The sequence below is a fragment of the Argentina silus genome (genome assembly GCF_951799395.1).
Source record: "Argentina silus genome assembly, chromosome: 12".
Taxonomy (NCBI): domain Eukaryota; kingdom Metazoa; phylum Chordata; class Actinopteri; order Argentiniformes; family Argentinidae; genus Argentina; species Argentina silus.
In genome coordinates, this window is record NC_139666.1 from 7,031,682 (window position 1) to 7,044,181 (window position 12,500).

General features: G+C 46.4%; 1 protein-coding gene across 1 annotated transcript in view; it reads left to right on the top strand.

The window, feature by feature from the left end:
• The window catches only part of stxbp5l (syntaxin binding protein 5L), a gene marked incomplete at both ends in the record, with an annotated part of 122,645 nt that overhangs the window by 100,206 nt on the left and 9,939 nt on the right, over positions 1 to 12,500 (top strand). Inside the window, 3 exons of the mRNA XM_083681437.1 lie at positions 83 to 187; positions 3,570 to 3,623; positions 7,033 to 7,218. Coding sequence (XP_083537563.1) covers positions 83 to 187; positions 3,570 to 3,623; positions 7,033 to 7,218 — 345 coding nt within the window. The remainder of the gene's footprint in view (positions 1 to 82; positions 188 to 3,569; positions 3,624 to 7,032; positions 7,219 to 12,500) is intronic.

A 12,500-nucleotide genomic window follows, 5' to 3' on the forward strand; every position in this document is an offset into this window, starting at 1 on the left:
CTCTCTCCCTGCTCACCCATTCTGTCTGTTCTCTCCCTCCTGATGAAGCTGTCTGTGTGTTGTGTTGGATTTCCTATTCCAGTTCCTTACCCATCCTCCCTTCACAATGACCCCCGCTCCCTGCCCGAGCCGGTGGCCAGTCTGAGGGCCAGCCACTGCAGCCCTGTCTTTTACTTACTGGATAACGGTAAGAAGGGGGACACCGCAGAGGGACGCTGTCCCTCATAGAGCTCTGTCTCCCTGGGGGAGTGTATGTGTGTGTGTGTGTGTGTGTGTGTGTGTGTGTGTGTGTGTGGGGGGGGGGGTTGTGGGGGGTGAGGTGGTGGGGGGAGTGGGAAGGGGGGGGGGGGCGGGGGTGTTTGCAGGGTTGGGGTGAACATGAATTGAAATTCACTCAATGCAAGACGTGAATTGGAATTCAATGCGTGACTTGAGAAACCTCTTGCAGAACACATACTGGTCATTTTTCACATCATGAAATTGAATTTCAGTTCAGTTCGTCGAGTGAGCGAATCGATATTAAAAATTGACCCCAACCCTGGCTGGTTGTGTGGGTGGGTGGGTGGGTGGGTGGGTGGTTTGGTTCTCGGACGTTGCATGCGAGAATATGGAGTGCGTTCGTACCCTCGGCTGTCTACTCCGGCTTCTACATTGTGACCCATGCATCTGTGCGGAAGACTGTTGTCGGCGTTGCATTGTCTCAGCCCCGGCTGTAGGGGGCGCTGTTTTGTTTCACATTGTGTGTATGTGTGTGTGTGTGTGTGTGTGTGTGTGTGTGTGTGTCGCTGGATCTGGTCTGTGGCCTTGCATCTTCCATCAGTAGCTCTCTGAGGAAAGTGAGGGAGGGAGGAAAGAGGGAGGAGTGAGGAAAGGAGAGATGGACACGAGGGCTCTCCTCCTCCCTAGCCCTCCGGCTCCTCCTGTGACTCCTCCTCCGCCGTGTGTGTCGTGTTTTCCATGTTGTCCTGTTTCCCTCTCAAGACAGTGCTGGTGACTGTTGTCCCTCTCTGAGCATCATCCATCTGTACTACTGACTCATGTCTGTCTGTCTGGTGCTTGTTAACTCACTCTACCCCGTGTCTAACCTACTGTGACTGCGTCTAATACTCACCGTCCACCTCGTTTTGTGTCTAACTGCATGGACTCCGTGATGTTGCAGGCTAACTCATACTGTATGGCTTCAGCTTTGCCACAGGGACGTGGTCTGTGGGCCGATCAGCAATAGGCCTCTGTTGTCATCATCAATGTGCATGTGACAGGTCGGTCTGATAATCCACAACATAAAATGATATCCCCGCCACAGGGCTCCAAAATCACACAGACACGCGCACGCACACACACACACACACACACACACACACACACACACACGTACGCATGCACGCGCAAACATGCACGCACACACACACACGCACGCACACATGCACGCGCGCGCACACACACACACACACACACGCGTACGCATGCACGCGCAAACATGCACGCACACATGCACACACATGTGCACACACACACACAGACACACACACACGCACACATGCACACACACTCAAAAAAAGAAGAAGCCTAATGATTTCAAACAGAAGAAAATATGATCAATACGTTCCCTTTGCATTGACCATAACATGCCATTTAGGAGTAGGCGTAAACAGAATTGATTTATCGATTGTAGTGTTCCTTTAATCATTCATATTGAGTTTCTGAAACTGGCACAACTAGCCTGGCCATTCTGCCGCAGAAAGTTAATAATGATAAAAACACAATTACTTCCCCAAATATGCTAATTTAGTCATTTGTTTAAAAAGGCATTGGTGCATGAAGAGTGCATCCACATTTGAATTTTGTTCAAACATATTTTATCTAGCATAGATATTCCCATGTGAATTTTGTAAATGATGTAAATTAGCTGTTAAATGGGTTTGAGAGTTCTGCCGGTGAAAAACAGCAGTATTGGTACAACGGTGCTGTCATTGTGTGGTTGTAAGCCTGCTGTCGCGACACGGTTTTACACACATTGTGGCTTCAGCATCTGGTCACTGTTGGTTATCACACCCACGCGCACGCGCACGCGCACACGCACACGCGCACACGCACACGCACACCCACACCCACCCACACACATGCAGGCATAAACTCACACGCGTGCACACACACACACGCACGCACACACGCACGCACGCACGCACGCACGCACACACACACACACGCACGCACGCACGCACGCACACACACACACACACACACACACACACACACACACACACACACACACACACACACACACACACACACACACACACACACACAGCTCATCTCATTAACAACAACACTAATCTGATAGGCTTTACCTGTAAGGCTGGAAGACCCACATTATTGATCCCTGAATTAAATTACACTACGACACCGCAATGATTTCCTCTCCAGCACCACACAAGGGGAACGTTTCATTTACATCCAAATCCCTTTCGATTTCTGGGCTCTCAACAAGGCAATTTACCACAAAACGACTCCGAACCTCCATCACACCTCAGCAATACCTACCACCTCATCTGAACTGGAGGCAGCCAATATAATAAATATTCTGGAATTAAGTTTCCACACACACGCACACACACACACACACACACACACACACACACATACACACACGTATGCATTAACACACACACACACACACACACGCACACACACGTACACACACACACACACACACACACACACACACACACACACACACACACACACACACACACACACACACACAATCTAATGGTACTAGGAGTCTTTAACTCAGACAATGTCGTTCCTACAGCATCTTACGTGTCCTAAAAACCCGGATCATCATCCGATACACCAATAGCAGTGTTGTCATAGTGTGTCCTTCCAACCTGCCGGGGTGACCGACCATCTCTCTCAACATGTACCTTTGCAGTTCTGTACCTACTGCAAAATGCTTGCAAAATGTTGAACCTTTTTGTTCCTACCTACTCGTTTGATTGTGTTTTTTGTATTGTTTTTGTATTGTTTTTGTATTGCTCATGGTTGTGTTGAGTTCTGTTGCCAGTTTCTTTGTTCTTCTTCTGTTTAGGACCCCCAGGCCTTAGCGAATCCTGACAAACCAAGATGCAATTATAGAAATACATTACAGACGCTAAATGGCCAATAGACATGGTTTCAGACTTAATCGTCTTTAGTAATAGTTTGAGAAAAATAGTTTTTTGAGAATATGTCCAACGGGCCTTTGAAAAAAGAGACCTGTCAGTAGTAACGGTGGGGTTCCTGGTTTCATTGATCCGGATCGGGTATAAGTGGGAACGCTGGCCTGGGAATACCGTGGAGCATGCGATGGGAACGGCCTCCTCTGCATTTGCCTGCCCTGTGCGACTGGCACACTTATGCACGTTCCGTAAAAATGACAAAATATTTCAGTTGGTTTCTTGTTTGTTTGATCTTTTGGTTCTGCATCGTTTTTTGGCTTCGATATTTTGGTTCCATTTTTGGTTTGTTTTGTTTATTTTTCCTTTGGAAAAGATTAACTGCTCCTTTCTTTCCTATTTCTTTTGTTTCAGTAAAGGGACCGGGCAGAAAGTTAAGTCTGCCAACAGATCTTAAGACTGATCTTGGTACGGTAGGCGAAAGCCAGCAGTTTCCACTCCTTCTTTTCATTTGATTTCATTTACTTTCCTCCTCTTTTGTCCTGCTATTGGCAAATATTTGACTTTACGTTTGTTTTCCTTTTCTTGTTGTCACTCTCAAAGCAGTTTCTTCTTCATGCAATCAATCAAAGTATTTTTCTTATCACTCACTTCTTCCACTTGACTCGGCCCCTTGTGTCCGTCTTCTTTGACTTCTCCGTATTTTGATTTGTTTGTGAGCATTTTCTTTATTGTACATTTTGCAAGTGTTTCCAAAGGTGATTCGTACCTCATGACCATATATGGTAAAGAGGTCTATCTCTAAACTTGCTCTGTCGCGATTGGACCATCCTCTGTCTCTATACAAGCCTTGCTCCATTGTGATTGGACCATTCTCTTTCGCCAAACAGCCTTTCTCTACTGTGATTAGACCATTCTCTGCTGTACCTCTAAACAGCCTTGCTCCATCGTGATTGGACCATTTCCGTTCCTCAAACGGTCTTTACTCCATTGTGATTGGACCATTCTGCATTCCCTCCAATGACACAATGCTCTTTCTCAGCACATCCCTAACCCGTTTTACACCTTGCTATCACAGGTCTCCTCTCTGTCATGCTTCTGCTGTGTCTCACCTGTATCCCTCTCTGGATTAACAACTCTGCCTCTTTAACTCATGAACACAAATGTGCAAATAACATCTGTGACTTCTGTGAAATAATGACTACTTTTCTTTGACAGGTTTGAAATATGCTGTATACTGTAAATACATTGTTTACCGCACCTCCACACTATACTATAATATACTGGAAAAGAGTGTAACCTTTACTTGATTGTAAGGTGAAAGGGATGATCAGAAATGAAATTGAATACAAATAATACATAAAAGAGAGAGAGTGATCCCATTGTTAAGAGATAGAGATAAATGGACAGACAGACGGACAGGCAGATAGATGGATAGAGAGAAAGAAAGAGAGAAAGAAAGAGAGATAGATAGATAGATAGATGGATAGATGGATAGATAGACAGACATAGTTAATCACCCACTAGTTATTCGTGAGAAATGGTCAAAAGGAATCATGGCAAAAGAATCGACTGTACGTCATCGAAAAGGTTACATCCTGTATGACCTTGATAATCAACATGAGATCTCATAAATGCAGAGAAACAGAGACCCTCCCTATGTGTAATTACTGTCCTATTTGGTCTATTAGCATACTAATGTCTATAATTAGACCTAATACCATTTCAGCAGCTGTCTGTCATTAAGAGCATACTGTACATCTGCTGGTCTCTACACAGTGGGAGTGTTCCTTGGGATTTAATTATTTGTGTGTGTGTGTGTGTGTGTGTGTGTGTGTGTGTGTGTGTGTGTGTGTGTGCGTGCGTGCGTGCGTGCGTGTGTGTGTGCGCGTGTGTGTGTGTGTGTGTATGTGTGCGTGTGTGTGCGTAGGCGCGTGTGTGTGTGAGGGTGGGGGGTACAGTAACATATTTCCTGATGTGGACCAGTTTTCAACAGACTGCACCAGGGCAAAGAACTGATTCCCTACGTTTCGGATCCAAACTCCATGATGCCAAAACCCTGAAGTCACAAGACACAAAATGGCGTCAAGACGCGTATTGCCCTGGTACAGCCTGCTGTGAAACAGGGCTGGAAACGCACGCGGACTGGGTGGCACCCCAGATTTGTTCATCCTCACTTTGAAAACTGAATCATGTTTTGCATTAATGAACCACAAACAAGGGATTTGGAATTTGGAATTCTCTATTCATTCACAATGATTCTGAAATGACTCTGAGCCAAAACACAGATAATGCACGGACCTGTCCAGCATCAGAATCCGTCGTTACCTTTATGCCAACTACCATTAGGAATATAGTCCTCAATTCTAAAAAAGCTCCCAGCAGGCTTCCCTGTCCCAGACTAAATGATTTGGATGTTTTCCTTTGAAATGTGCAGAGCTGTCTCTGTGGGAGATGTCAGTCAGGAAAAGGCTCAAGTTGTGTTTCCACAACTGTCAAGAAATGAAAGCAAGAGTGAGTGCTCTCTCTCTCTCTCTCTCTCTCTCTCTCTCTCTCTCTCTCTCTCTCTCCACACATGGACGTCATCAGCTGCTTAATTATGGCCCTCTTGGCAGCACAGGGGTTTTTTTCTCTGGCTGACGAAACTATGAAGAGAGAGAGAGAGAGAGAGAGAGAGAGACAGAGAGAGAGAGAGAAAGAGAGAGAGAGACAGAGAGACAGACAGAGAAACAGAGAGATAGAGAGACAGACAGACAGAGAGACAGACAGAGAGACAGTGAGACTGAGAAGAGGGCCACGACAACACAACAGAATCCATTTTGGTTTTCTTCCTAGTTCATTAGCATATACAATTTGGATCAGGAAATATAATTTGTGTACTGGCAAACACATGCACACACAAATAGGCAAAACACTGACACACACACACACACTCACATACAGTATACAGTACTATAGACACACACACACACACACACACACACGCACACACACACACACACACACACACACACACACACACACACACACACACACACACACACACACTCACATACAGTATAGGTTACTCACACCCACACACATATACAGTACTGTAGACTCACTCACCCACACACACACACACACACACACTCAAAGCAGGCTCTCTTCTGAGAGCCATACAGCAGAATACTGTTTCAGACACTGTAGGCCTGAACCAAGTGCAACCAGCTGTGTTGAAATATTGATTAAGACAGGAACCTACAGAATATAGTACGGTCTCTCATTCCTTTAATGTTTATTTGAAGTCCTGCGCCACTTCCCCTGATGTTGGTCTGATCTGGTCTGGCTCTGCTGGTCAAATATTGATGACCTGAATTTCATTGGCATCTCTCAAATGTAAAACAAAGTTTGATACAGCGAGAGTAAGACTCTCTGTCTTGGGGAGAGAAACAATGTGAGGATGAACAACTCCTGTTCAATGCCTGATCCTACTGAATACTCACCTGTTTTTTCTCTTTCATCAGTACTTCTTTGTCTTGGCACACATTGTATGATGCTGCTCCCTCTGTTATGACTGCTTCCCCATTCTCTCCTTCTCTCTCTCTCTCTCTCTCTCTCTCCTTCTCTCACGCACTCTTTCTCCTTCTCTCTCTCTCTCTCTGACCTTCTCTCTCTCTCTCTCTCTCTCTCTCTCCCTGCAGCTCTCTCTTCCTCCTCTCCCTCCCTCTCTTTCTTTCTTCCTCTGATTCACTACTTTCCTACACAACCTCCCAACCCCCCCCCCCCCCCCACACACACACACACACACACAAAACACACACACCCCAACCCTCCCCCCCTTTATTTCCCTTCTCTTCTCTCCAAGTTCTTTGCTAATGCTTTGCCATTGTTGCAGATCATGTCAATGGACATTGCACTAGCCCCACCTCCCAGCCCTGCTCCGTGTTGACGGGAAAGCCTCGCATCCCGGGCGGTCCGGAGGGGCCCAGGCTGACCCGCAGAGGGCCCGGCCGACCTCCCTTCCGCAAGGCCCAGTCCGCCGCTTGCATGGAGATCTCTTTGCCTGTCTCCCACACCGAAGGTGTGTGCTTGTCTACGTCCCCTCACTTAACCCCCCCCCCCCCACCCCCCACCCCACCCCACCCCATCGTAATCCCCCTCCTCCTAATATCCCCATCCCTCCTAACCATCCCTCTTAAGTGCATGACTACCAGTCATTCAGGGCTGAGGGAGGGAAGAAGGGGGTTGGAGGGGAGGGGAGGGAGGGGGTGAGGGGAGGGAGGGGGGGGGGGGGAGGGAGGGGGGGGGGGGGTGAGTGGGATATCTGGTGTTTTCTAATTGATTCTCACTGTGCCTTTCTTGCTTTCTTTTGGGTTTTTCTTTCTTTAAGAGAAATGAGCCATCGCTGTGTCACTGAAGTAGAGCCATTGAAGTATTATTGAAGCGGATGTTACAGTATTATGTGTCCCCTAAACCGGCCATTATCTCAGGAGTGTGACGGATGCTTTGGCGCCTTTCTTCTCACCAATTCCTATTCGTCTTCCCATGAGCGCTCTTTAATTTAAGGGGAGAGGAGTTTCTGTGATGAGTTTCTGTTCGAGAGAAAACCGGCTAAAGGATCATTCCATATTCAAAACCTGCAGGAAAAAATAATATACGATCCCCGTCTACGTTTAAATTCGGACTGGTCAGACATACTTTACCTCAGCCACTGCAGTATTCTAAACCATCAAGCCTCACCTTATAAAAATTGGGTTTTAAGATGTATTGTTTTGATAGTCTGACAGGATGATTCACTCTTTTTTCTCACATGTAACCCGGCGACACGTAACCCGGCAACTACCCTCTGGACCTATCTGTCGGTCACACTCTCGCTTGGTTCCACACCAGCACAACGTGTCATGACACTACCGCCACAACCAGACACACACGCCAAAGCGTGTAACCACCACCGACACACACACGTCACACTCATTCTGTCTCTGTGTCAGTGTGTGTAACCCTGACAGGGGATGTGCTACATACGGTAGTGACCTGTGTGTGTGTGTGTGTGTGTGTGTGTGTGTGTGTGTGTGTGTGTGTGTGTGTGCGTGTGTGTGTGTGTGTATGTGTCTGTCTGTGTGTGTGTGTGTGTGTGTGTGTTTGCATGTGTGCGTGTGTCTACGTGTGTGTGTGTGTCTGCGCGTGTGTGTGTGTGTGTGTGTTTTCGTGTGAGTGCGTGTGTCTACGTGTGCGTGTGTGCGTGTGTGCGTGCATGCGTGGGTGCGTTTGCACGTGTGTTTGTGCGTGCGAGGGTCCTTGCGTGTGTGTGGTGTCAGAAGCGAGTCTGGCACCAGCAGGTGTGTCGCCGTGCCTTCCTGTATGTCGTCTGTCTCTCTGTCTCCAGGTGTCTCATCAGACTGCTCTGCTCTCCCCGCCGTCCCTTCTCGTCTCCGACGTGCCTGAGCCAAACTACCTCAGAAACAACACTTCTCACGCCTCGTGTTTCTCCACCGCTCCCCGATGCCCGTGTAGTCTTTGATCACTTTGAAAAGCACACAAAGAATAAGCCTTATACATGATCAGACATTGTCTATTCAGACCACGTTCAAATACTGCTATCAGTATGCTGCACTTGGTTTAGCACAATTGGGACGATTCCCTTTGTTCCATTTTACCAGGCCGCAGCTCAAGTATTTGAAAGTACATGACATATATATTTGACCCAGGTCTGAATGTATCAGCTCTTTCGCTGGTTAGGTCTGTTTCATGGTTGTGTTAAAATGTGCTTTTAGGCAACCTGTCAGAGATAATATGAGGGAATAGGACCAATCAAGGGAACGATCAAGCAATGACTCACATCCTCTTTCCCCCTGTGATGTTGTTGTTGTTGTTGAACACTCTCCCAGTGAGCCTAGCTCACTGTCTGCTGCAAAACACTGCAGGAAAAGCGCTCCCATCATCTCCTATCAGGGTGTGCATCAACATCCTATTATCCGAAATCACACACCCAGTCACTCCCCGGTCACTCTGCAGAAACAGACAGACGGTATCAGACAGACATGGACAATATCCGAAAACACAGACGTTCACTGTTGTCTGCCCTTCTCCGCTCTGCTAAATGAGATACGCGACCTCCGACGAGACCACGACCCCCATTAGGTCACATCTCGTCATGTGACGTGTCGTCTCATCGTTCTGATTGGACGTCTCGCCGTTCCGATTCTCTCTCTCTCTCTCTCTTTGCAATGGAACACCTCTCGGGGTGGAGGAGTCATTTGCTCTAAACGGACGAAATGACGGTGAAATGCTTCCAGAGTGCTAGTCGGGTCTTAACACAAACACACACGCGCACGCACGCACGCACGCACGCACGCACGCACGCACGCACGCACGCACGCACGCACGCACGCACGCACGCACGCACGCACACACACACACTCACACACACACACATAAACACAGACACTTAATCCTCAGAATATAAGATCAAGTAAATATTAGGTAATTTCCTGCGGGGTAGATAGAGTCAGGCAGGCCAGAGAGGAGAGGAGAGGATAAGGCTTAACTAAATGGATGTTACGTGCTGTATCTGCGTTTGCTGTGAGACTTTAATAGGTTTCTTCACACAGGGACAAGCAGCACCACCCAGTTTCATTGAACGCAGCCGTCTTGGGTGAGGATTAAAGAGATGTTTGCTTTGTCAGAGAGTTATTAAAAGTCCTGCGCTCTAATAATGATCCAGTATGGATGTAAACATACTACTAACACCTTGGTAAACACCTTGGTATGAGAGCTACATAATACAACCATGAGCACTGCATAAGACATGTACAAACAGTACATTCAAGAATTATGAATGCTGATTTTAGCTCATTTTCAGCAGCTGCTGGTGAGGCTCTGAAAATCACACCACCCTGTATTCGGTGACATATATGTATATTGGTTATAAACATATAATCTCCTCAACGACCCTTCTGATTTCCCTGAATGTTAGCCTGCTAGTCTGCTAGCCTGCTAGCATTCCCCCTCATATTGATTTGATTTTACAGCATGCACTGTCAGTAAACAGAGGCGTCCCAGGAGTGGAGTAAGCCTCTTAAAGATCCTTATACCCAGGTTACACCAACATGGACCACTGTGCTCTGTCCTGGAACCCCGGAGTCAGGGCTCTGTCAGATTAGTGCACAGCACCGGTCGGGTCATTTAGGAACAAGATCATCTCTGCACTGGAGAGAGAAAGAGAGAGAGAGGGGGGGGGGGACAGTGACCTAAATGCTTAGCTGCTCGATATGGAGTCTGAGGTCTCTCACACACTGACAGATGCAGGCAGGCAAACAGGCCGGCAGGCCAGCAAGCAGGCAGGCAAACAGGCAGGCAGGCAGACAGGCAGGTGGAAGAGTTGGCAGGCTGAAGAGCTAGATCTGTTCCAGGAAGGAAGCCCCCCAATCAGCTACAGGCCCTGCAGGGTCTTGCACCGACATGTATTTGATTAGTTCTCCCACTATGGTACTCCTACTATGGTACTCTACCATGGTACTCTACTATGGTACTCTACTATGGTACCCTACTATGGTACTCTACTATGGTACTCTACTATGGTACTCTACTATGGTACTCTACTATGGTACTAAACTATGGTACTCTACTATGGTACTCTACTATGGTACTCTACTATGGTACTCTACTATGGTACTCCTACTATGGTACTAAACTATGGTACTCTACTATGGTACTCTACTATGGTACTCCTACCATGGTACTCTACTATGGTACTCTACTATGGTACTCTACTATGGTACTCTACTATGGTACTCTACTATGGTACTAAACTATGGTACTCTACTATGGTACTCTACTATGGTACTCCTACCATGGTACTCTACCATGGTACTCTACTATGGTACTCTACTATGGTACCCTACTATGGTACTCTACTATGGTACTCCTACCATGGTACTCTACTATGGTACTCTACTATGGTACTCTACTATGGTACTCTACTATGGTACCCTACTATGGTACTCTACTATGGTACTCTACTATGGTACTCTACTATGGTACTCTACTATGGTACTAAACTATGGTACTCTACTATGGTACTCTACTATGGTACTCTACTATGGTACTAAACTATGGTACTCTACTATGGTACTCTACTATGGTACTAAACTATGGTACTCTACTATGGTACTCTACTATGGTACTCCTACCATGGTACTCTACCATGGTACTCTACTATGGTACTCTACTATGGTACCCTACTATGGTACTCTACTATGGTACTCTACTATGGTACTAAACTATGGTACTCTACTATGGTACTCTACTATGGTACTCTACTATGGTACTCTACTATGGTACTCTACTATGGTACTAAACTATGGTACTCTACTATGGTACTCCTACTATGGTACTCCTACCATGGTACTCTACCATGGTACTCTACTATGGTACTCTACTATGGTACCCTACTATGGTACTCTACTATGGTACTCCTACCATGGTACTCTACTATGGTACTCTACTATGGTACTCCTACTATGGTACTCTACTATGGTACTCTACTATGGTACTCCTACCATGGTACTCTACTATGGTACTCTACTATGGTACTCCTACTATGGTACTCTACTATGGTACTCTACTATGGTACTCTACTATGGTACTCTACTATGGTACTCTACTATGGTACCCTACTATGGTACTCTACTATGGTACTCTACTATGGTACTCTACTATGGTACTCCTACTATGGTACTCTACTATGGTACTCTACTATGGTACTCCTACTATGGTACTCTACTATGGTACTCTACTATGGTACCCTACTATGGTACTCTACTATGGTACTCTACTATGGTACTCCTACTATGGTACTAAACTATGGTACTCTACTATGGTACTCTACTATGGTACTCCTACCATGGTACTCTACTATGGTACTCTACTATGGTACCCTACTATGGTACTCTACTATGGTACTCCTACCATGGTACTCTACTATGGTACTCTACTATGGTACTCTACTATGGTACTCTACTATGGTACCCTACTATGGTACTCTACTATGGTACTCTACTATGGTACTCTACTATGGTACTCCTACTATGGTACTCTACTATGGTACTCTACTATGGTACTCCTACTATGGTACTCTACTATGGTACTCTACTATGGTACCCTACTATGGTACTCTACTATGGTACTCTACTATGGTACCCTACTATGCTACTCTACTATGGTACTCTACTATGGTAATCCTACTATGCTGCTCCCATTGTCCCCATAGAGAGGGGGGCCTAATATTTAGGGTTACAATGAGGGACTGAAACACACACACACGCACGCATGCACGCACGCACACACACACACAGTAGGACA